We start from the raw sequence: 25,459 nt of genomic DNA, 5'->3' as shown, positions 1-25,459 counted from the left end.
TGGCAAAAACTCTCACAAAGCAGCATTTTAATGGCTCTCCTTTCCTGGGCTTCCTCTTTGCCTTTGGCACCACGCAGAGGGAACCCTTCTGTCTTCTGTCAGGGAAAGGCATCCATGGGTCCCTCCCTTTTCCTCTGTCTCTGCTTCCTTCTGTCTCCTTCCCAGCAGGAAGGTGCTGCTCCAGATGGCTGGCAACCCCTGCATTTCTCCCGCAAGGGAAGGTGTGTCAATTAACAGCCAGCCAACATTTTCCCAGCTGGTAAGAGCATAAAGCAAAATCCAGAGCACCTGGTAGCCAAGAATGGAGGAGCTGAGAGCTGGGATACAGTGGCAGAAAGCTGCTTCTATCTAGCCAAATCTCAGAATGATGTAGTGGTGCTTCATCTGTGACGGGGAACTAGGGAGCCACCAGCAAGTGAGGTGTGACAGTGTGAGGGGCAGCCTGCTGGTGCTGAGCTGCTTGGGCCGTGGTTCCCGGCACTATGGAGCCATCTGGGATGGAGGCAGTGGGCTCTGCTCACCCTGCAAGCACCGTCTGCTTCCCCAACTGTTCCAGATCTGGGCTGCTTCAGGAGCTCGCAGGCTCCCAGCCGTGGCAATGAAGATCACTGCTGGCATGCCCATGGTGTCACCTTGAAGTGGAGGCCAGCAGGAGCATTGTTCAGCCCTGCAGGCACCTGCTCCATGTGATGCAGCGCAGCTGGAGGCCTTGTGCAAATAAATCAATGCTCAGATGTGCCTGTTGCAAATCTAGCCAGGACTTCCCATGCATATGTGCATCCATTCTCCTCTCCTCCCCCTCATTTTCTCTGATTTCCCTCATCTTTCCTCTCGTACTCCTTTGTCATTATCCATTACTACCTCCTTGTCCAGCTTCTCCATGTCTTCCCTGTCTCTTGCGTCCACCCCTCACATTTTGTATTGATTTTCCAGATCTGGAGGAAACCTTGCCTATGGCACTGCCTCCAACTAGCTGAGTGCCAGGGGTAAATGCCTACACACCCCCATTCCAGGTGTACTGCCTGGCATGCCACGTATCTCTGTGGCTGGGCGTGAGCTTGGTGTGTGGTTTGTGTATGGTGTCTGGAGGGGAGATCCTCATCCTTCAGATCTCCTGGCAGCCTCTGGAATCCCTTTGCCATGCAGGTGCTTGTAGCTTGCTCCAGACAGAAATGTAGCTGTAACTCTCCCACCATTTCCTTTTTTTTTTTTTTCATTTCTCTCTTATTTCAGGTGGCGATGATGACATGGATTTTGATATTGAGAAGAGTACAGGTAGTATGGTTATTGCAAGAGCCCTTGATGCAAGGAAAAAGTCAAGCTATAACCTGACAGTAGAAGTCACCGATGGGTCCACTACCATCAAAACTCAGGTAATCCTTTCTGCTTTAGTAGAAACCCATCGAGAATGAGTATATGCCAAAAGGAATCTTCCTTCTGACTCCACTGATCAGGTGCCAGGTACAAGAATCTCATTACACCATGATCTATCATTACACAGTGACACAAGTCTTGCACAAGTCCCAGCCTAAGATGTTTTTTTATGTTGTTGGAAACACAAACAGTCTAGGAAAGCCACGTCCTTTCCTGCTGATATATAGGGACACAGCTACACCACTGGCCAAGCTGGGATGGCAGCACACACTCAGCCCTCAGCTCGCTCTCAGCTGCTCAGACCAAATTACAGCATGGCTGCAACAACATACTAAGACGTAAGGTAAATGTGTGTGCAGCTAGGTCATGCTTGGGTCTGTGGGACCACAGCCTGGGACTCGCTGCCTTGTGTAAACCCAGCACAGACACAACTTCAGGAGGTGAGGTCAGGTCCTGCCCTGTGCTGCTCCAGCACATGGAGCACTAACAGCATAACAGCACGGAGCTGCCTGGGGCTGAGCGGGGCAAATGCAGAGGTGCTGTGTCCTCGGAGCTGCCACATGAAAACAAGAGCAGGTGAAAGGAGGCACGTTGCTCTCAGGCATGTCCCTGAGCCCCCGTTCCTGTGGCTGCTGAGGTTCACGTATCTTTAGCTCCCCTCAGGAGGGGTGTTCAGGGCTTGATCTTTCACCGACCGTTTTCTCCATAACTAAGATGCAGCCAGAAATGCAGCCCTCCCTACCGAGGAAGGCCTAGATCATGAGTCACCCACCAGTGACGCTTATCGTGGGAAATTGGCTGGGGAGGTTTGTGGGGGTTGATGAATGAGGAGCGCTTCTGTTCCTGTGAAACGCGCTGCTAATGGAGAGCTATCTCAACTATCTTCAGGTATTGCTCCAAATAAACAAACAAAGCCCTGCCTTGCCTGGTGTGCATTCCCTGCCACCTTGCATCTCATCCCCAAGTTTATTTTGGCACTCAAGGCCCCTGGCAGATGTCAGGAAACCTGCTGGTGCAAAACACCCATGGCATGTTCAGGTTTGTTAAAGGAAACAAATTACTACCCTTGCCTGGGACTTCCTCAGATGCAGTCAACAAGTCAGTATGGGGGTGAGGGACAGTCAGGGTGTGAGACCAAACAGAAGAAACTAGGTGACTTTGCAGCTAGGACTCAGGCAGGCCTGAGAGCTTTGCTCTCAAAGGGGAAGATTTGTCTAAAAAGTGCAAATCATGAACTTTGATTTTGCATGGCTTCTCCACACACATGAAGAAGGCACAGCAGGGGTTCCCAGTCACCATGGTCCAAGCATTGGAGAGGCTGTGATGGTTACAGGACTCAGAGCACTGGCCCACCCAAGAGGGAATAGGAGATGAGATTTTGCATGGCTCCATAAATCACAGCTCTCAAGGCTCTGCTACCCTCACTGTGCTGTCTCCCCAACAGGCCTTTATCCACGTGATTGACATCAACCAGCACCGTCCCCAGTTCCTAGAGAGCCATTACGAGGTGAGGATACCTGAAGATACCCCCTCGGGGAGGGAAATCCTTCAAGTCAGCGCAACAGACAAGGACAAAGGCAAGGGGCTCATCTACACCATTCATGGCAGCGTGGACCCCAAAAGCACAAGACTTTTCCAGCTGGATCCTAGCAGCGGGGTCCTCACAACAGCAGAAGGCTTCAGTTCCCAGCCCATGCCACTACACACCCTAACAGTGATGGTGAGTCCTAGCCAAACCCTGCCAAATCCCTCAGCTTCACCAGGATATACAGGTTGGTGAAAAAAATCAGACTGGTTCAAGTCTTTGAAGGAGAATTTGCCTAGAGTGACAGGGAAGAGGAAAGCAGGGTGTTAAATTTTACTATATAAATCTAATTAACAACATAACCGTGAAATGCGCCCTTCACCCAGCTACTTTCATCAGACAGCCACTGGGTTCCTGTATCAGGAACACCAATAATTGTTAATTTTTGCTTTCAACTCCATGGTTGTGCTTTGGCTCTGAAACTTGCAGGAGGGGTTGGTATCGATGAAACCCATCAGCCTCTGTAAGGGTCCTGACAAAATAGTGGGAGCCCAGTGCACAGAAGACTGCCTGCTCCCTAAGTGTGACCGTACCTGCTCTTCCTCCCTGTCATCCAGGTACGGGACCAGGAGGTGCCCATCAAGAGGAACTTTGTTCGGGTCATCATCCACGTGGAGAACTGCAACCTTCACCCCCCGCAGTTCAGCACCATCCATTACGAAGCAGAAGTGCTGGACTCAGCAGCGGTGGGCACAGAGGTTATACAAGTCAGAGCGCTCGATCAGGACCAAGGAGCCAATGCCGAAATCCACTACTCTCTTCAGGCAGGTGAGAGCCATGCAGCAAAGCAGTTTGGGCTATGAGCATGCCTCTGCTTCCGTGCTGTAGCTGGTGGCCAGCTAGCTGTCCAGCTTTCTCTGGTTGTTGCAAAAAACAGCAAACTGCACATTTCTGAGCTGTCATTCCCTTCCTATCCAGAGAAAATCTAGAGCAAGAACGTAATTTCCATGTTACTGAATGTTAGCATCCTTCCTTAAGAAGACAGTTCAGTGTTGTGTCACTGATCTATGGTAAAATATGACCAGGCAAGTCAGAACGACTTAAAATCTCATCTTCCCATCCATGAGAATGGAGTGAGGGTTTACTGTCCAGTACTTAGGTAAAACTACTCACTTTGCACAACTTCTGTCGTCAGTTCCAACAGTTCTACCAAGAAATAGATCCTTAGAAAAGGGGAACAGCCTCTCAGCATTAACTGATTGTCTTTTAGGGTCATACAAGCTCAGTGGGCAGGTATTTTATCATTTACTCTAAAGATTAAGACTTAAATACTTGTGGTTGTGCCACACTGCCTATTTAGCAGGCAAATTCTTTGCAGAAGATAAACCATCCGCCACTCCATCTTTCTCACTGCAATTGAGATCAAGGACTGGGGAATATAATTGCTCCTGAAGTATTGGTAATTATAAGCATGACAGGGCTTGAAGCAACTAGTACCGTCTGTGCTGCCATGTTCTGCACACAAGGCAGAAGTTTCAAGCACAAGCTCTGACACCACTAAATATGCTCAAATCAGAAGGGCATTTATTCTCTAATTTACATTTTGATTGATTTAAATGTTAGCCCATAGATCTCAATGAGTTCATTGTTCTTAGAATGAAAATTATTTAGAAATTAATGAAGAAGATTGTTGTCTCTCAATTAAAGAAACAGATGTTAATTAGGTCTGAAATTAGGAGCATCTGTAGAAAAGAGGCACGGAAAGCCTAGAGCAAGAGGGTGTTTTCATTCTTTACTTTGTCATTTTTCTTCTTGCAGGTAATGGGGAAGGTTTCTTCAGCATTGATCCACATTCTGGAATTATTACAGTTGCCCAGAAACTGGACCCATCCAAGCAAGAGAGATTTACACTCATTGTAAAGGCAGAAGACCAAGGGTTCCCCCAGCTTAAAGATTCTGCTACAGTGCATGTCCGCATTAGACCCTCTGATCGGACCCCTCCAAAATTTCCAGAGCCTGAATACATCACAGAGATCAGTGAATCCACTGCTGTTGGCTCTCCTCTGATCCAGGTTTCAGCCACAAGCTTGTCACCAGTCAGCTATGAAATAAAAGATGGAAACGGAGATGGAGTGTTTTCCATGAACTATCAGTCAGGCCTTATTTCCACCCAGAAGAGCTTAGATTTCGAGCAGGTGTCTTTTTACCAGTTGAAAGTCCGTGGCACCAACATGGCTGGAGCTTTTATGGACACAATGGTGCTTATCTATGTCATCGATGAGAATGACAATGTGCCCATCTTCGTTAAGCCTGCCTTCACTGGCTGGATCATGGAGAACGCTCCGTCACAAACCATGGTTCTGGATGAGAGCAATGCTCCCCTGGTGACCCACGCAACAGACGCTGACCAAGACTCCAATGCTTTGCTGGTCTATGAGATTTTGGAACCAGAAGCACTGAAATATTTTACAGTAGACCCCAGCACAGGGACCCTTACCAGTCGTGCTGATATAGACTATGAGCTTACCCCAGTTTTCCACTTCAGTGTACACGCACATGACAGTGGAAGTCCCAGCTTATTTGCATCCAAGCCAGCCAAGGTGACAATCCATGTTAAAGATGTGAATGACTCACCTCCAGTCTTTGTCAAAGACACTTACGAGCTTTCTGTCCTGTTACCTGTCCATCCAGGGATGGAGCTTTTGTCAGTGCAGGCAAAAGATGCAGATTCAGAGGTGACCTACAGCATCGTGGAAGGGAACCTTGATAATGCTTTCTGCATTCATCCACTCACTGGTCTCATCTCCATTCTCAATGCTACCGGCTTGGGAAGCCACCGTGAACTCACGGTCAGAGCTGGTGATGGCTTATATAAGAGCACTGCTCTGGTTAAACTAAATTTAACTCAAGTACAAGGTTCTGGCTTAAAATTTGATCAGGATGTATACACAGCAACTGTGATGGAGAACTCTACAGATGAGAAGACTCTCACTGTTCTTGGGGTCAAGGGCTATCAGCTAAATGAACCGCTCTTCTACTCACTTTTGAACGGGAAGGAAAGATTCAAAATGATCCAGGCATCTGGAGTACTCCAGACCAAGGGTGTGAAATTTGACCGTGAAACCCAAGACATGCACGAGGTAGCGGTGGAGGTGAAGGACAACAGGAAACCACCGAGAGTGTCCCAGGCCACGGTCAAAGTTTATGTAGAGGATGTCAATGACAATCCACCCCAGTTTGAGAACGTGCCGTACTACACCTCAGTGCAGGATGGCACGGAGCCAGGTGATGTACTCTTTCAGGTATCAGCAACAGATAAAGACATAGGGAATAATGCAGCCATTACCTACTCATTCGCAGAGGACTACAAGTATTTTTGGATCGACCCCTACCTAGGAGACATCTCACTAAAGATGCCCCTTGACTATCAAGCACTGAATAAATACAGCCTCCGAGTCATTGCTAAGGACAAAGGCGAGCCTCCGCTCCTCGCTGAAGAGGAGGTTGTGATCAGCGTGAGGAATAAATCCAACCCTCTGTTCCAAAGTCTGTATTACCGAGTGAAGGTGCCAGAAAACATCCCCCTGTACACCTCTATCCTCCACATACAGGCCCGCAGCCCTGAGGGCTTGCGCCTCATCTACAACATTGTGGAAGAAGACTCCCTGAAGCTGTTCAGCACCGACTTCAAAACCGGTGTCCTTACTGTCACAGGCCAGCTGGACTATGAGCTGCAGACAAAACACACGTTCACTGTTAGAGCCACAGACACAGCGCTTGGGTCCTTTTCAGAAGCCAGGGTAGAGGTGGAGGTAGAGGACATTAACGACAACCCGCCGGTGTTTTCTCAGATGATCTACACAGCGTCTGTCTCAGAGAGTATGCCCGCGCATACCCCTGTTATCCAGATCTTTGCTTCTGATAAAGATTCAGGCAGAAACAAAGTTGTCTCCTATCAGATATTGGATGATGGTTCAGATGCTACCAAGTTCTTTAATATAGATGCCAGCACAGGGCAAATAACAACAGCTCAAGCGCTTGATTATGAAAAAAATCAGCAGTTTCGCATGAAAGTGAGAGCTGCAGACCATGGGATGCCTCCACTTAGCAGCGATGCCCTGGTAATTGTGGATGTGATGGACATCAATGACAATCCTCCCGAGTTCAGCCAGCTTCAGTATGAAGCCAAGGTAAGCGAAATGGCTACGTGTGGGCACATTGTGATAAAAGTCCAGGCCCTGGACCCCGACAGTGGAGACACCACCCGACTGGAATATGTGATACTCTCAGGCAACGACAACAGGCATTTCACCATCAACAGCACCTCTGGAATAATATCCATGTTCAACCGCTGCAAAAAGGACTTGGAGTCATCTTACAATCTCAGAGTTTCTGCTTCAGATGGTGTTTTCAAGAGCACGGTGCCAGTGTATATCAACACCACCAACGCCAACAAATACAGCCCCTCTTTTCGGCAGAATGTGTACGAGGCAGAGCTGGCGGAAAATGCTGAGATAGGTACCAAAGTGATTGAGCTGCTGGCTATCGACCCAGACGGTGGCCCGTATGGCACTATAGACTACACCATCATAAATAAACTTGCTGATGAGAAGTTCTCCATAGATAACAAAGGCCATATTACCACGCTGCAAAAACTGGACAGGGAAAACTCCACCGAGAGAGTCATTGCCATTAAAGTCATGGCCAAGGATGGGGGCGGGAAGGTGGCGTTCTGCACTGTCAAAATAATCCTTACAGATGAGAATGACAACCCACCTCAGTTCAAAGCATCTGAATACACGCTGTCCATCCAGTCCAACGTAAGCAAGGGCTCCCCCGTCATTCAGGTACTGGCTTATGATGCCGATGAAGGTGCAAATGCAGATGTCATTTACTCCGTTGACTCCGTGGAAGATGTGGCAGAAGACCTTGTTGAGATCAATGCTGCCACTGGGGTGGTTAAGGTGAAAGAGAGCCTTGTTGGTTTAGAAAACAGAGCCTTTAACTTCAAGGTGAAAGCTGAAGATGGCAGGCCCCCTCACTGGAACTCCCTTGTCCCAGTGAACCTTCAAATTGTCCCCAGGGAGGTGACATTGCCAAGGTTTTCTGAGCCCCTTTACACATTCTCAGCCTCTGAGGACCTTCCAGAAGGTTCGGAAATAGGGTCAGTCAAAGCTTTTGCAGAGGATCCCATCATATACAGCCTGGTGAAGGGAACCACCACAGAAAGTAACAAGGACGAGGTGTTCACGCTGGATGAACAAACAGGGGCTTTGAAAATCAAAAAGGCGGTGGATCATGAGACCACCAAGTGGTACCAGATTGATGTTATGGCTCACTGCTCACATCAGGAGACTGAGCTGGTCTCCCTGGTCTCCGTGAATATCCAAGTGCAAGACATCAATGACAACAAACCTGTTTTTGAGGCAGATCCCTACAAAGCTTTTGTCATGGAGAACATGCCATCGGGAACCACAGTCATTCAAGTGACAGCTAACGACCAGGACACTGGAAGCGATGGGCAGGTGACCTACAGCTTGGAAGCAGAGTCTGGCAACCTCCGAGGACTCTTCACCATTGATGGAGAGAGTGGATGGATCACCACACTGAAAGAGCTGGACTGTGAAACTCAGGAGACTTATCGTTTTTATGTGGTCGCCACTGACCATGGCAGGAAAGTCCAACTCTCTTCCCAAACCCTGGTGGAGGTGACTGTCTCTGATGAAAATGATAATGCCCCACAGTTCACGTCAGACTTCTATAAAGGATCGGTAATCGAGAACGCAGAGCCCGGGCAGGTGGTTGTCACTCTGAGCACCATCGATGCAGACATCTCTGAGCAGAACCGGCGGGTCACCTGCTACATTACCGGTGAGTTTGCCTGACTTTGTATCTTCTAAATGGGCAAGAATAATTAGAATATCATCACCAAGTGAGGCTTTGATACCTTGTCTTGTAAAATACTGATACAGAAACAGCATTACACTGACAGTCCTGTCAGAAATAGTAGAGGAAGCCTGAGCTCTGCCAGGAGCAAGACTCTTCGGTTAACAGAGTCTAGGGTATCCAAAAATCTTTAGAAACTAATTCACAGTACTGTAATTTCATTTATTTACACTTTCCTGTTCACGTCAGTCTTTGTGAGTGTTTTGACTAACAAGAAACACCAAAGATGACTCTTGCACCCCTGCAGCATCAGTTGTGCCAACTGAAATTAACCACTGCAGTAAAACAACCAAAAGTTATACTGGAATGTTTGTTGTGCATCTACACAAGTAGAAGCTTGATTTTACAGTACTGTTTGACCCCAAAGGGGTCCTGGAACAGATACTTCAAATTAAAATGTTTGCTCAAACTCAAATGAAGACCCTTCAGGGTCAAAACATTTAACCAAATCATGCTGCAGCCTGTTATCTGTTATAGGAACCATTCAAAACAGGGGAGGAATGCTGGTACTTTCAGTTGGTTTATGGCATGCCTAGGAATTTGCAAGCCTTTGGGAGGAAAGAGGCAATTCATTTCTGTATTAGCGTTTCTGCCGTTTTAAAGGAAGCAGTAACTTCCAATTACTTTAGGCCTGAGAGAATGCACATTTGCGTTAGTGGTGAATACCATATATTCTTGCTGCTTTGTACTTAAAAGTGCCAGTCAAACTTTACACAAAAATACATAAATACAGCTGCAGTGTAGTGCTATAGCAGGAGGTGAACGCAGAGCCTGGCTTCCCGTGTTCACCTGCGCATTGATTTCAAGCACACTGGAGCTAAATCTGAGCAGGGGCTGGGGTCTCCCAGCATCAGAAGAGAGGCCAGCAGATGTCTCAGTGGTCTCCAGACTCACGACCACAACACCATTGCACACATAAAGCAGAAAGAGAGTGAATTTATTTTACCTCGCTGCACGAGGCCCTTCAGAGCCTGGCATGAACAAGCCCTGCAGCCAACTCTCTTCATTGCCTCCCGTTACCCCGTGTGCTCTCTCCTTCTCTCTAATGGCTTGGGTGCAGCAGAGGACATGAGCTCTTTGCCAGAAGAGAGGGATTCTCCAGGGGCAGCATCTGCCCCTCTTACATCCACCTCGTGTAGCATCAGTGGGAGAGACAGGAATCCAGTGGACTGGAGAGCCTGCGTAGTCTCAATTTTACCTATGTCTCTCATCATTTTGGTCTTATAGGATGAAAAGTAGCTCCAGGAAGCAGAGCTACATATTAAATGCATCTAAATATTAAAAGGAAATAAAAGTATACATGGTATGAAACAATAAAATCCAACCAGTGTCTCCAGGGTATCTGCAATTCTCAGATCCCTTTAGGAACATACACCGAGAAAGTCTGACACGTTTTAGGAAAGTGAGAAGATGTGGTTTTGCAGCAATGAATATGCATGTCTGCAGAACATTACAAAGACCTTTTTGCAATTGGGAGCTGTTTCCTCTTTCCATCCCATTCATCTCCCCAGTGTAATACTCAGTGCATAACAGAAATGTGCAGGGTATTTTGCAGCTGTGCAGCGAGGTGGACCAACCACTCCCCTCCTGACTGCTGTGATAGCAGTGCCTTTTCTGTGTCACCACTGCCAGTCCTTCAGCTCTCCTACAGGACTGGCATGGAATATCCCCATGCCTTACCACTTCTGATTTTCAACACTCAGTAAATGCCTTTTTTTTTTTTTTTTTTTTTTTTTCCTTCTTGCTTCTCTTGCCCCTTCCAGAAGGAGACACGCTAGGACAGTTCCAAGTTAACCAAATCGAAGGAGAATGGACAATTTCTTCCAAGAAGCCTCTGGACAGGGAAGATACAGAGAAATATCTCCTCAAGGTTATGGCTTCTGATGGGAAATTTCAGGCTACCACAGAAGTGGAAATTTTTGTTCTGGATATCAATGACAACAGCCCCGAGTGCGGCCAGGTAAGACATCTGTCCCGGTACGTCTGGGGGCACGAGGGGAGTGCCTGGGAAGGAGAGAACACAAGAGCAAGGAAGAAAAGGCAGAAAGAGCACATGTTGAGAGGGTTTGGCTTGTCATTATTCTTCTCACACGATCCTGTTGCTTTGATTATACTTAGCAAATTTAATTAAGGTGCACGTCAAGCAAGAACATTAAATCTAGCCTCCAAGCATGTTTGCCAGCAGTAAGTGAGCACCTAAGCATTATGAAGGATAATTCTTGGAGATAAACAATGCCAGGAAGCCTCCTGGGTAGGGGCATGTAAATTACCAAGTTTATATCCTGCTAAGCTGAAAGATTCCCATCAGGAGTGTTGTTACTGCAGAGAGCTGATCGCTGCTATGGATTTACTTGTGGTGAGAAAGGACAGAAGCAGTTGTTTCCCAAAGGAGATTCAAAGGCTTGCGTGAAATGAGCTTACTGGTCCCAGCCCTCACCTCCCACTGGTTCCAGTCCACAGCCCAGCAGCTCGCTACCCTCTTCCCAGTGGCATAATGCAAACTACTGACCTTCACGTTCTCCCAGCAGAGACAAAGACTGGGTGCTGAAATGTCCCTATAGCAACCTCAACAGCTCTCTGCCTGGTGTAAGAGGGAGGATAAGAAAAATTAAATCTATTATTTACCACTTTCTAATGAAGAAATCTAGGCTTTAAAAGAGCTTCAAGCTGTCATTGAGACCCCCTGTTCACAAACAAGATCCACTTTACTAAAACTACCTGGCCCATTCCTAGAGGCAGAGGTGGAGGTTTGCAGCCACCCTTAATTGTCTGCTCCCGAGCTTCACAGCATCATCTGTCAGCCCACGTGTTGAAATTGAATCATACTGGAAACAGGGATGCTTCTTTATGCAACAGTCTCTTACAGATAGTCATAATTAAAATGATTGCTCTGATATTTATTTGTATTTTTATAAAGCTAAATGGCACTGATTAGGTTAACCATGGGTCATATTTTCTTCATCTCCAAGCCTCTCTCCAAGTGTTCTGTATCCTTCCCAGGCTGTGGTTTTCACAGTTGGCTGCTGTTCTGGCTAGGGCCATAAAAGTGCCAAACATAACAGGCCTGTCTTCTAGTCTGTGCTCGCATCTCCTGACGTTGTGGTCATCTTTCACAACAGCTAGACATTAGGCACGTTGTGCTCTCCTCTGTTTTGCCCTTCTCTTTGAACCTTCTGCTAGTCCATCCCTCCCCGTACGGAGTGGAGGTATTTTGGAGATGGTTTAGATACCAATCACACTTTCTGTCCTTGCCAGATATTCTACACTGGGAGAGTCTCTGAAGATGCTCAGCCAGGTCTCTTCATTTTGAAAATATCAGCGACTGACCCTGATGTTGGCAGCAACGCCCAGATCACCTACAGCCTCCACGGCCCCGGCGCAGAGGAGTTTCGGCTGGGCCCCCACACAGGTGAGACCTGGATCTATGAAGGTGTCCTCCTGTCCAGGCAGACACAGTGATCCTTCCAGGGATTACGTGGGGTCTGTCACATAGCAGGAGGCTTGATGCAGTGAGGTTTACAAAGGGGGGTTGAAATAAAAGATTTATGAGCACTTTTATCCTGTGTTGGCATCCCTTGCATGAGGTTCAGCCTGAGTTGCAGGACTCCCCGTGCCAAGCCCTGCCAGGGCAATGGCTGGCAGAGATCTGAGAACAGCCCTGAGCTGTTGGTGCGGACACATCACCACTATTAACCTGATTAATTAGTCTGTTCCTCCCATGGTTTGCTCAGGGCGCAGCCTGCTTGAGCCTCTCCGAGCCCCCCTGGGCTGCGGCTGCGGTTGCAGGAGCCAAGACCACCTCCTGTTCCTTCCCACAGGGGAACTGACCACCTCTGCCCCTCTCGACCGGGAGCAGAAGCCTACCTACCACCTCGTCGCCAAAGCGACTGACGGCGGAGGCCGTTCCTGCCAGGCAGACATCATGCTGAGCGTGGAGGACACGAACGACAACGCGCCCAGGTTCTTCCCCAGCCACTGCGCCGTGGCCGTTTTTGACAACACCACGACAAAGACACCCATCGCTGTGGTTGCTGCCAGGGACCTTGATGAAGGTGAGTCGGGATGGGATTTACTTCTTAGCAGAGTCCATCCTCCATCCTGAATAGAAACCTTTAAAACTTAGGGGAGGGCAGCAGCACTGGGCACAGATGATTGAACCTTGGCAAAGACATGCCTGGATCTCATCACTGACATGTCCGCACCTAGCAGGCTGGCATCAGCACTTTTGTGACACTGTAGGAAGTGCAATATCTGTAGAAACATGAAGATTTTGAGGAAAAGCTCAGAAACTGTAACTGATACACAGCACAAACTGTGACATGCAGTTTGTCTGGGCTCCAAACTGGACAGAAATTGTACCAAAGATGGAGAAAGAGAATGGGTATAATAAGAAGAAAAGGAGCTTTGTATCTGGAGAGGGTTGATGATACAGATGGAGAGGTCCTTCTGAAAATAAAAGATTTTCATGTATGTATGTAAGGCTCTTAAGAAAGGATCTTTCAGTAAACCTCTCCAGAAGAGACTCAACCTATGGTGGTATGAAAGCAAGATGATATTTATCTGATTTGGAAGCAGAGATGAAGGAAAATAGCATTTAAATACATGGGGATAAAGACTTAGAAGCACAAGTAAAGCAGACAGGTGATGCTGATGGCAGAAGGTGGCTTGATGTCTGAACCTGCAGGTGGACAGAGACACCTTGGAAGGGGGTGTTCATACAGCCTCCATTTTCCCTATAAATATTAGGTCACTTAGGTACCTACATTCCTACTGCATAAAAACCTTTAAACCAGCAGCATTCCTACCCATGAACTAACGCAGCCTGTCCCTTATCCTTCCAGGTCCCAACGCCGAGGTGATCTATTCCCTCTCTGACTCCGCCAATGGACACTTTTCAATTGAGGAAACCACGGGGGTGATCCGGCTGGAAAAGCCCCTGAAGGACTCGCAGCACTCCGCCTTTGAGCTGACAGTCTGTGCTACCGACCGGGGCTCCCCAGAGCCCCTCTCTGCTCTCGGCACTGTCACCGTCTCCGTCGTGGATCTAAATGAATACCTGCCTGTTTTCCTGGCCCCTGAATACGTGGCTATGGTACAGGAGGACGTGGCTGTGGGTACGGAGGTCCTCAACTTGTCAGCGCTGACGAGGGACAACACAGAAAACACAGAAATCAAGTATGAAATTGTGAATGGCAATGACCACGGGAAATTTCAGCTCAACTCAAATACAGGTAAGACGGTCTGATGCCTCCTTCTCTGGTTCTTTTCCTTTTGGTTTGCACTACTGCTCTTCTCTGATTTTAACCACTGTAATGTATTGCACTTGCTCTTTTTATGCCTTTCCTCTTTCACCCTCATCCACTTTCCTGATCCTTAAGCAGTTCTCAGGCTTTCACTCCCCTCTTTTCCCCTTGTATTTCTCTTTCTTTTCTTACCATCTTTCATTTCTTTCATTTCTACCCCTCTCTCTCCCTGTTCTCACATCTGTCTCTCCTTCACCTCTGATCTTCCCAGCCTCTGTTTAACACTCCCCATTATTCTCTTCACATGTGTGTTCATGTATGGCAGAGGAAAGGGCTGGGGGAAAAAGGAGGATGTTAGAGTACTCCATTTTCTAAAAGAGCTTCCCCTGATGTCTCCAAGCAGTCAGTCTTGGCCACAGATCTTTTCCGCCTGAATAGAAAGTACAGCATGGGGGTAGGGAGTGCAGCCTTCTCTTCTACACTAAATTTGTCAGCTAAGCCACTTTAAGCGTGACCCCAATCTTCCTGAAATTAACGGAAAGATTCCTGCTACACGTCTGGGATCTGAGATTGGTCTGTGAGAAAGAGGATTACGTGGAGATTAGGATGGAGAAATTTTTCCACTTCAAAATGCTGGGGAAGGTGATTTCATTTAGAAAGCCTCTCCACTGTGATCTTACAAGGTACCTGCAGCCTTGCTAACAGGCAGTTTTATTAGGCAGCACCCAATGAATGTGGCTATTACCAATCCATTAACCACAAGCAGGTGTTGAGACAGGTTTACCAGCCAAATAAAGCACTGCTCTATTTGCACAGCGATCTGATAAGAGCTGTTATCGCGAGGCCAGTGTTAGATCCCTGGAACAAGCACCGGCTGCATCCTCAGTGGCCTTCTGCTCTTGGCTGTAACTCCCTCACCCACAGCGCCTTCCTCAGCTTCTGTGTCCTCCAGGCTCCTGCTACTTTTTCCAAAATGATCTTCTCATTAGCAGGTACACCTTAAAAGACAGCAGAGCAGTGTCATTTCCAGGGAATAATTCTGTGGCATTTGCAGTGCAGAACCCAGGAAAACATTGAAGTACAATGTCCCATTGTGTCCTTGTGTCCTTTTCCTTTTTTTTTTTTTTTCCCTTTCTTTTTTATTTTCTTTCAATTTACGTCTTTATTCCTTGTTCCTCAATCATTTTCTGAGTTTAACAGCCTCCCTTTTCCTTCTTTACTACATCCCAAACCTTGGTTACAAATCACAACACCTTGCCATACACCTTTTTCTCCTGTACAGTTCTGCATCTATATCTCACACCTTTTCACCCTGCCTATGACACCAGTGAGTGGTGCTCTGCTACTGCCTTGGTCACAGCTTTTGATAGCATTGTTGGATTCTCATCCTATTTTGTCCCAGATCTCTTCCAATCAAGACTCCTGGAGACCTTCCAGAACGAGAGGTTGTTTCACCTCTTCAGACACCTGATACCAAACACAGGCAGGTTATGGCAAAATCACTTCAATTACAGCTTGTTTTATGTGATGCCATGACTTTCAATATCCTGCTTTAACCAGAAAAGGTCAAAAACAGATCAACAGCACCTTACCAGCTGGCAGTCTTGGCAATCATCTTGGTAGGACTGAAGTATTCCAAAAAACTCTTATGTACCATTCATTTAAAGTATCTTCTGTCCTTTTCTGCCCATCTGCCCATGCAGGTGCCTTATACATAAATGGGAGCTTGGACTTCGAAGCGAGTCATGAGTATTACTTATCCATTGAGGGCACAAGGAAGGGCTCAGCTTCTCTCAGTGATGTCACCATGGTGGTGATTAACATTACTGACATTAACGACCATGCACCAGAGTTCATCCAAGACCCCTACTTCGCTGATATCCGGGAGGATGCTGCAGTTGGAGAAATCATCCTCACGGTATGATTACAAAAAAAAAAAGCCGCTGTCTTTGCCTCTGCACTATGCATTATTTGCTCTTCTTTTGCACTTTACTCAGCTTTGGACACAGCCAGTTCGGTGGGTTTGTGATATTCAGCACCTAAGATTTAGGCATGACTTTAAAACGGATGATTGCAAGGACTCCCAGCAGCCCACAGACAGGGCTGACACTTTGCTTCAGAAGGCACCTTTGAATGAAGCTGGGAAAACCTAAGGAGGGCTCAGGAGCTTTGAGGACCTCCCAAAAGAGCTAAAATGTCTGCCAATAGCCCACACCATTGAGGCCTGAGGAAGGCAGGGGATTCCCTAGTGCAGAGTAGAGGAGTCAGGGTATTGCCGTGTGGAATCCTCTGCCCAGCCTGCGTTAACATCACAGGGATGGCGAGGTCAGGAAAGGAACAAGGAGAAAGCCAATTCTGAAGCTTTGCTTATCTTTATTTTCCCAGAGAAAACTCATGAATGACACTGATGTAAAACACCTTCTTTCCTCCTCATTTAAAGCAAGCTCAAACCAATACCCTTTAATTACAAAGAGGTCACATCCCTGGAGATTCCCCCACGGCCAGGCCCTTTGGGGCCAGGAGTCCTAGTTGTTTTTTCCTCTGACAGGTGTCAGCTGACGACTTGGATGGAGCAATGAACAACCAGATCACATATTCAATTGTGGAAGGGAACCCACTGGGACATTTTGCCATTCAGCCCAAAAGCGGGCAGATAAGTATTGCCAAGCATCTGGACAGGGAAGAGGTGAGTTCAAGAAAATGGAAACAGGAAAATTAAAACTGATGTGTCACAGAAGCCCAAGGGAGCACAGTATATTCAGCTGCCTGCTGTTTTCTGAATGATCTACTGGTAATGCCATAAGCAGAAAGCAACTCTTTCATTCATTCATTCATTCATTCATTTCCTAGACCCATAGGTGTGGTGTAGGTGGGCTTTGGAGAAGGCAATACAGACTTCAGTGGTCACAGCTCTGTGCTGTGATCTACCAGTACTTCAAGCTGTCTGGGTGAGCATAAGCCCCAAAACGGAAACTAATGTGGCTGGTTTATGCCCATATTCATCAGAGCATTACAGAAAATAGGTATGGGCAGGAGCTGGAAAGGCCATCTGGACAATCTCTTCCGTAAAGCAGTAGCAGCTCAAACCACTGCTGACAGATGTTTGCTCAGCTTGGGCCTCATCCATCTTTGGCAAGTTGTTTCCCTGCTCTGCAGCTACTGTGAGGCTGATTTTTTGCAGCAAGGTGCTGATTTACAGAGGGAGACCACTAGCTGAGGGCAAAGCTATTTAACAAGCTGTAGTAGTAAAAGATGAACATGAAAAAGCCACCACTCTTGCACTTCTCCAAGTGACCATGTACTATGAATCCTCCAGATCTCCAGCTACTCGCTGACAGTTCGAGCCACAGACAACGGCCACCCTGCTCAGTCCAGCGATGTCGCCGTGCGTGTCCATGTGTCTGATGTCAATGACAACCCTCCTCGGTTCTTCCAGCTCAACTACAGCGTGGTGGTGCAGGTAAGCCGGGGGGCTGTTCCTTATCCAGCAGCCCTAGGAGCAATATGAGTTCCCCTGGGCCTTGTCTCTTTGCTTCTCTTTCTTCCCTAGCATCTTTCTGCATTTCAGGAGAATGCCCCCGTGGGAACAAGTGTCCTGGAGCTGATCATGAGTGACAGAGACTCCCCAGAAAATGGGCCGCCGTATTCATTCCAGATTACACAGGGCAATGATGGGAAGGCTTTTGATGTCACCCAAAATGGTCTGCTGGTGACATCATCCATCCTGAACAGAAGAGTGAAAGAGCAGTACCTTTTACAAGTCCAGGTAAAGCCTGTTTAAGAGCAACACAATGAGATTAGGATGGCACAGCCCAATGGGAAATTCCCTGGTATTGGAGAAATCCAATCCAGGAAAAAATTCTGCAGTTTGGAGTCAGGTCCAGAGCTCATTGCTCTGCAAATTCTGCCCACAAGAAGCTGGGAACCAGCCTCAGCATTGATAAAATCAGTTAACATGATCATGAGAAGTGCTCTGTCAGCAGTGTCCTTAGGCAGATGCTTTTCCCAGCATAATTCTCGCAACTTCAGTTTAAAGTGATCGTGCAGATTTTCTCCAAGTATCCTGGAAGTGATTTAAGCTCCTCTTTTTGAGGGTTTCTGCTGTGGCAGTGTAAATGAATTAATTTTCAATGTTATCACTAAGGATAGTGTTTTACAAACAATAGCATAATAACATGTAAAGTACATACTTCTCCAGTACTAGCAGTCGTTCTAAAAGCTAGGTACTATTATTATTACAAACCTCAACCACTAACTGCCTAAGATGAGGGAGAGACTTATCCTGTAATCTGATTATTCACATTTTTCTATTCTGAGCTTCCTTGGCTCATGCTAGGCAGACATTGTCAGAGGTGGGGTATGGGCTTAAACAGTCCGGAAGGTGAGCAAATGTGTCAACGTGCGTAACTGCTTTTATCTATCTCTGTACACCCGGTTACGTATGGAACACCAGAGATTGGCAGCAGCTCTAAAGATGATTAATCCTCAGGAAATCAGAGCCACTCAGGTGTGCCTCAGCTGCTGATGAGCACACGGAAATGAGCGCGACCCCACCACGAACAGAAGGACTCAATCAGTCTCCAGGCTGGAAGGCACGCTGCCGCTTCCCTCGGGAAGCCGGCCCCAGGCAGAGGTCCAACGCTGCTGCCAATTTTTCCTGCTCCTTCTCCATTCCTGCTGCCCGAGAGCTCCCACCCATTGCTGCCTGTGCGAAGGGCACTGTCCTTTGGCAAAACCTCAGCCCCTCAAGGGATGGCAAGCAGCACACGGCTGTAACAGGTCCTTCTCTTTTCTTTGTCAGGTCTCCGACAGCGGCATCCCTCCCCTGTCCTCATCAGCATTCATAAACATCCAAGTGACTGAGCAGAGCCAGTACGCCCCCTCCGCCCTTCCCCTGGAGATATTCATCACCACCAACGAGGCAGCCTTCCGAGGCGGCGTGCTGGGCAAGATCCACGCCACGGACCGGGACCCCCACGACACGCTGGTGTACACGTTGGTGGCAGAAGTGCCCCGGGAGGGACGCTTCTCCGTTGGGGCCACAGACGGAAAGATCATCGCTGGGGACAAGCTTCCCCATGGCCATTACCTCCTGAACGTGACGGTGAGCGATGGCACCTTCACCGCCAGCACCAGCGTCAACGTCCACGTGTGGTGCTTCACGCAGGAGGCGCTGGACAAGGCGGTGGTGCTACACTTCCGACACCTCTCCCCGGAGGAGTTTGTGGGGGATCACTGGCGCAACTTGCAGAGGTTTCTAGGAAACGTCCTTGTCACCCGGCGCCAGAACATCCACATGGCCAGCCTGCAGCCCGCGGCTTCCTCTGATGGGGTGGACCTGCTCTTGGCCGTCGGAGAGCCACACGGCTCCCTGTATGAGCCTCGGGTGCTGGCAAACAAGATCACCGTCTCAGCAGGGGAGATGGACCAGCTTGTGGGACTGCGGATGAAGAAGGCAATTCATGTGCCGTGCCATGGGTCAGACTGTGCCCACCGTGTCTGCAAGGAGACCATTCAGCTGGATCCAGGCATGATGTCTACTTACAGCACTGCCCGGCTCAGCGTCCTCACCCCGCGGCACAGCCTGGAGCAAATCTGTTCTTGCAATGGTGAGCAATCCTTCTTGGTAGCACGCCACAATATAAACCTCTTAGAGCTTGAATAATTCACTCTTTTTTTTTTTTCCTATGAATCTCCTGTAGCATTTAATTAAACAACAGTAATATTGGCAAAAGTCACTCATACCTAGCAAGTAACAAAGCTCAATGATTAGATTTTCAATCTTTGAGCTCCTGTGTTTATTCAGGGCTCAGAAAAATAGAGACTAACTGATAAATTCCAGGGGAGGAAAGTAGAGCATATTTGTTATGTGTACTCTAGAGTGCTTCAAGTAATGAGACAACAGAGGTTAACACATCACTTGGGCAGGAAAGGTAGGGAGATACTGTAGGCTAAGATAAAGACATGTTAAAGGAAGAGGAAATCCAAGGGTGTTGTAGACCATTCTGAGGGCACCCAGAAGCTGCTGTGGGACAGAACTCGCAGGGCTGCTATTGCAGGACTGCCTTACAGTTGTGTACCCAAAAGAAATACTGGGAACACCAAATGGGAGCTGTGGGAGCTGCAGTGCAGCTGCACGTGGGTTGCTGTGGGCAGGATTGTTGCTGGGCAGCTATGGTGTCCGGCTGGGAAAAGAGGCAAGGCTGCATACAGCCTCAAAATGTGACAAAGATGAGACCTTTTGCTCACTCTGCTTCCAGGAACGGCTGTGAGGTTCGGAGGCCACAGCTACATTTGGTACCAGCACTCTCAGGCGGGGTCCTGGCACATGCACTTTCGTCTGAAGACCCACCAGCAGCACGCCGTGGTGTTCTCCGCCAACGGGACCGACCAGTCAGTGTTGGAGGTACGGATCACAACATGCAGGGCTTCTTTCCAGTGTAAAAAGCACTTATTGTTTCAGGGAAGGGAACCAGAGAAAGAAGATGCAGTAGTAAACATCTCTAGTAATTGATCTAGAAAAGCAGATGAATAAAGAATAGGGGGGTTGTATATTCCCCGCCAATTAAAATTGGTCTAACTGGAGACCAAGATCACGGGATGTTCTTATCAGCTTACTGAGACTTATCCCCGAGACTAATCACATTGTGATCTACACACTGCAAATCTACCTGCAAGTGTGCATCCTGTCCCCCAGCTCCCTCGTCCCTTCTCATGGTTTCGCAATCCCATCTTCCTATCTTGAAACACTTTTCCTCCCACTGCTACAAAAGACCGACACAGACAGGAAGCTGTGCAGTGGCCAACACCCAGAGACCAACCCAAAGTATGTGTTGTTCCTGCTGTCACATCCCTAACCATTACGGACAAAAGCAGAGAAACATCATCTCCATGTCCTGTGCCCACCTCCAGCTGGGACTTTAAGCCATGCTGCAAAGGGCTGATGAGAGAAATACAGCTTCTCAAGAAGGGTCTGTCTGGCCTGAATGACTGAAGGAAGCCCTCAGGATTTTAAGCTTTGGGGACTGCCCTGTTCTAGGTATGAGACAAAGCTGTGAAAGAATTTTAGCTGACAGTTTGGAGATTTGGTAAAGAGGACAGCTTCTCCCAGGGGTATGCATGTCATCGCTCTTCCAGTTGCTAAGCTCTACCGATATTCAGAAGCAGGACGCAGGGACAGGATGGCAAGCCAGGCACGCTGGGAAGGACTTGGCAGTCCATCAGCTCTTGCTCCAGGGAATTGAGTTCTCAGCTGTCTCCCAGCCCCAGAAATCGATAAGCCCAATCTACAGACCCATCTGAAGTGAAATCACCTTCCTCCAGATAAAGCAAAGTGACAAAGCTCTCTGGTGCGCCTGCCAATCGTGCAAAGGGATTCACACACACGTTGCCCTGAGGCCCTTCCACAGCACGTGCCGGCTGCATCCAGTTCTCCCTTCCCTTTGTCATCCCTGCTTCTTTCGGTGTGTGCACTCTCCTCTCACTGAGCTTTGTTTGTGCCACAGACTTCTCTAAGAGTGAACTGATGTCCCACTCTGCATTTGGCCCCTCCAGAGCAGCCCGATCATACCAGATGTAGGTTCCTCTACAGTTTGGTGTAGCCCATAATCACTCCTCTTGCTCTAGCTTCTTCCAAGCATCGCCACTCCTCGTCTCTAATGTCCCCCAGTGGAGATCTCATCTGCTTGGCATTCCCAGCAGCAAGCTGTGCAGGTTTTCTGTGAATGTCTTGTTCTGTCATTTCTCCTTCTCCATGGGCTCTTGGTTTCTATGAAGGAGAGCTTTTATCAACAGAGCACTGGGGAGAAAAGGTGAAAAAGGGATTTACCCCTGAGTTCATCCCAAAACAACACAGCTAACCTTTCCTCCCTCCTTCTTCCATGAGTTTTAAAGAGGAATCTTGGGTTGCAGACAGGAATTCCTGATGGCCCAGTTCAGTGCAGGAGACCACGGTTTGCTTTTGGAAGCTCAGTAACTTGATTGTCTCCCTCCCATCCGCTGGAGAGCAAGGACTGGATTGCAATCCCTATTAGCAGCTTTGGCCTGGGTTTCTGGCAGGCTGATGAGGAGCTGGGTACAACAGGAATCCCTTTCTCTGCCTCCTGCCTTCTCCTTGCCTCCCCCAGAGAAAGCTGCCGGGTGCTGCTCCTCGTCGAGGTCCTTTCAGCATCCCTCACCCATGCCAAAGCGGGAACCACTCCAGCACCTTCCCCACCGCTAGCGAGACAGTGAGAAAAGAATGAAGGCCACGTGGCCCAGAACAAGAGCCCATCTGTGCCCGGTGATGGAGTTAGGACAGCCTGAATACCAGGGCTCTGATTAGGCTCGAGAAGGGGGAAGAAAGGGTGAGCAGCTGCAGCAGCACTATCGCATGGCTCTGCACCCTGTTATAGGGTGAGCTTCCCTCCCTCCCTCCCAGTGGTCAGTGGTTGCAGGGCCATGGGCGAAGTTGTGCCAGCAAGACGAAGGTGGTTTGTAAAATAAAAGAGATTTCAGGGGCTGTATTTGCCTAGCTGGTAATTCTTGGGGCCTAAAAACTGGGATCCTTCTTGATTCACAATGCTCAGGCAGGGAGAGAGGGGACTAAGTAGCAAGAGGAATGCGGAGAGCCCCCACAAACACCACCCACCTGTACCACAGCTAACCGGGCCCCCTGGGATGTGTTTTGCAGGTGGTGAACGGGGTGCCTCACCTCGGCTACAGCTGTCGGGGCAGCTACACTGGGAACCTCTCCTCCTCGCGCCTCGTGAGCGACGGCGAGTGGCACTCGGTCTTCCTGGAGGTGAAGAACACGTCTGTCCGCCTGCTCATCGACGGCCTGGGGAACGCCTCTCTCCAGCTGCCAGGGACCTGTGGCATCTCCCAGGGCAGACGAGACCTGCTTTTTGGGGGCCTCCGGCAACCCCTCCAGTCCCAGAGAGTCACACGAGGGTTCAGGGGCTGCCTGGATGTGCTTGCGATCAACGGCAGGGAAGTGGTCCTCCTGCCCGGGAAAGGGCAATCCAAGGAAGTGGTGGAGGAGGTGGGGATAAAGCAGTGCTGCTCCCCGACCGGTGCCTGCAGCAGCAATCCGTGCCTCAACAACGGGATGTGCTCCGAAACCCACGGAGGAGGTACGTGGATATCCTACAGGGGAGCAACGAGGGAAGGGAAAGTCACAACTTCTTCATTTGTCCCTATCAAGGGGCTTCTTGAGTGAGAGGTCCCTGGTCTCAGGGGAACTCAAGGGATAGCTGGCTCAGTGCAGGAGCAGCCGGGGCCATGAGATCACCCTCCTGGCTCTCAGCAGAGGGCCGTGGCCCAGAGGGCAGGAGCACATTTCTAAGGAGCGTGCATGACCTAGGAGAGAGCACCTTTGCCAAAAATTCAGACGCAAATAGAAATTCCACCCTCCCCGCTACATCCCCTTTGCTTAAGGAGCCATTAGTGAGGTCGGAATTGGGCGAGATGGGATCATGCAGCGATGGTATCTGGGCAGGAACAAGCCAAGATCTTCATCTATCCCCACTGCACTCGGTGACTCCCCGGGGCTATGGGAAAGGATATGGGAAAACAGCGAGCTGACATCCAAGAGCGGCAGGTTAACGAGGGGTGCGGGTGCTCAGCAGAGGTTTGGCACCAGGCTCTGCCCCAGACAGGCTCCCCACTGCCCCAGCTCCCATCAAAGGGCTTTTCCCACCAGCTGCATCACAAAAAGGGCTCATCCCAGAGCGAGGACCCCCTCCCAGCTCCCCCCTCATGCTGTGCACCCACATCCCAGCTGCCAGCACAGCAGTGGGTCTGCACCCCACAGCACCCCATCGCCCGAGACGGGCACCCTCTGGGCATGGGGTGCTCTGCAGGCTGTGGAGTGGGGCAGGAGCTCTGCGCTCCCTGGGTCAGCTGCCAAAGCCCAAACCCTGCCCAGCGAGCAAGCAAGGACCGGAGGAGGGAGCAGAGCTCCTCCTGCCCTGCCCACAGCTGCTGGGAACGAGATCCCCAGCCCTGCCGACTCAGCAGCTGCCTGGCTCAGGTGAACTCGTTTGACGCAAGCTGTCCACACCAGTTATCCTGGCTGGCCCTAGTGCCTCAGCCTTAGCCCTGCACCCCTCTGCCTGGAAATCCCCTCTGGCTGGCCTGGAAGAGGCTCAAAGCCCTCCAGGTGAAAACTCACTTCTGCAGTGGGTCAAGGCAGCACCTGCAAGCTTTGCAGAGAGGATACAAAGGGGAAAGAAAATCCCTCCCTTGTTAATAATCACCCAGCGCCCTTCCCATAGCTTCCTCCCAGCGTGAACAGCCTCCCCTGCAAACGGCCAGCTGCCCAGCAGGGTTCTTGTGGGATGCAGCCCCAGCAGGATTGCACAGGGCATTTCTGCAGGGCAGGGGTTGCTGGAGGGAGGCGTAGCAGTGAGGTTAGCCGGGGCGTGCGGCTTCCTGCAGCCCCGCGGGCTCACTGCCGGACACCGCGGGCACGCAGCGCGAGTTTGTGCAGAGCTCTGCCCGGGGACCGCAGGCACGGGATTACCCGCACAGGCTAAGGCACGTCTGGGCAAACGAGCCCGGGTGGGCCACGAGCCACGTGAGAACGCGTCTGTGCCGAAAGGGTCAAAGCCAGACCAGGCACCACATCAACCGGGAGCACAGGGCGAACGCAGGCAAGCCCCGCGCCCAGGAACACGTGTGTGTGCGCACACGCAGCCCCACGGGCGATGTCCAGCACCTGCCGAGCGAGCGCCGGCAAGTCCTGGCTGCACAGCCCCTGGCACGCGTGTGGGAACAGGTCTGCCCTTGCTCGCACTGCGCTCTAAAGCGGGGAAGTTTGGCTCGTGGCTGAGCAGCCAAGACTTGGAGCGTGCTGCAGCGTGGCAAGCCTGACCTTCCCGCACAGCACCACCAGCTGAGAGACTGGCAGGATCTCAGCAGAGCCAGGGATGTTCCCATTTTTGGGCTCCACGAAGCAGCAGCCCAAAACCCAGGCAGCAGCAGCCCCTCCACGTCCCCAGGTATGCCGGGTTCCTCTGGCTGCGACCAGTCACCTCCTGCAGGCAGGAGAAGCCAGGCGTGCCGAGACAGGCGCCTCGCACCGCCAGGACTCGCAGGACCGAGGCTGCAGAGAACAATGGGTTGCACGGGATCGCTTTTAGCAGGGCCAGAAACGCTGATGCAGCCCACCAGGCTCCCCTTCATTTAATCTAAGTTTGTCCCCCAGTTTCTCCGTGCAATAAAGCCATGTGCTGTCTGGTGAGGCACTGTGTCAGGAGAGGGCAGGCTTCACTTCACTAAACAGCTCCGCAGCGCCCAAAGCCTCCAGCAACTCCTCCAGGTCCTGTAATGTGGGTACCAGTCCTCCAAGGATGGTTTGGGTGCCCCACAAACATCCAGCAGCACCAAG

General features: G+C 49.7%; 1 protein-coding gene and 1 long non-coding RNA gene across 2 annotated transcripts in view; one reads left to right on the top strand and one right to left on the bottom strand.

Moving 5' to 3' along the window:
- FAT2 (FAT atypical cadherin 2) overlaps positions 1–25,459 on the top strand; it is a 54,872-nt gene that overhangs the window by 25,308 nt on the left and 4,105 nt on the right. The window contains exons 7-21 of the mRNA XM_027468224.3: positions 1,234–1,373; positions 2,819–3,094; positions 3,517–3,727; positions 4,718–8,770; positions 10,609–10,805; positions 12,101–12,254; positions 12,664–12,897; positions 13,687–14,076; positions 15,792–16,006; positions 16,637–16,774; positions 17,405–17,548; positions 17,657–17,854; positions 18,890–19,697; positions 20,349–20,494; positions 22,760–23,201. Coding sequence (XP_027324025.3) covers positions 1,234–1,373; positions 2,819–3,094; positions 3,517–3,727; positions 4,718–8,770; positions 10,609–10,805; positions 12,101–12,254; positions 12,664–12,897; positions 13,687–14,076; positions 15,792–16,006; positions 16,637–16,774; positions 17,405–17,548; positions 17,657–17,854; positions 18,890–19,697; positions 20,349–20,494; positions 22,760–23,201 — 7,746 coding nt within the window. The remainder of the gene's footprint in view (positions 1–1,233; positions 1,374–2,818; positions 3,095–3,516; positions 3,728–4,717; positions 8,771–10,608; positions 10,806–12,100; positions 12,255–12,663; positions 12,898–13,686; positions 14,077–15,791; positions 16,007–16,636; positions 16,775–17,404; positions 17,549–17,656; positions 17,855–18,889; positions 19,698–20,348; positions 20,495–22,759; positions 23,202–25,459) is intronic.
- LOC113845131 (uncharacterized) lies at positions 14,072–22,915 on the bottom strand. The gene is made up of 3 exons (XR_005269335.2): positions 22,781–22,915; positions 15,681–21,886; positions 14,072–15,086 (listed from the first exon to the last, which is right to left on the bottom strand). It is a non-coding gene; the product is annotated as an uncharacterized lncRNA (long non-coding RNA).

The sequence above is a fragment of the Anas platyrhynchos genome, chromosome 14, assembly GCF_047663525.1.
Source record: "Anas platyrhynchos isolate ZD024472 breed Pekin duck chromosome 14, IASCAAS_PekinDuck_T2T, whole genome shotgun sequence".
NCBI classification, from domain to species: Eukaryota; Metazoa; Chordata; class Aves; order Anseriformes; family Anatidae; genus Anas; species Anas platyrhynchos.
Note: the sequence above shows the minus strand (reverse complement) of the source record. Positions and strands in the feature narration are given on the sequence as shown.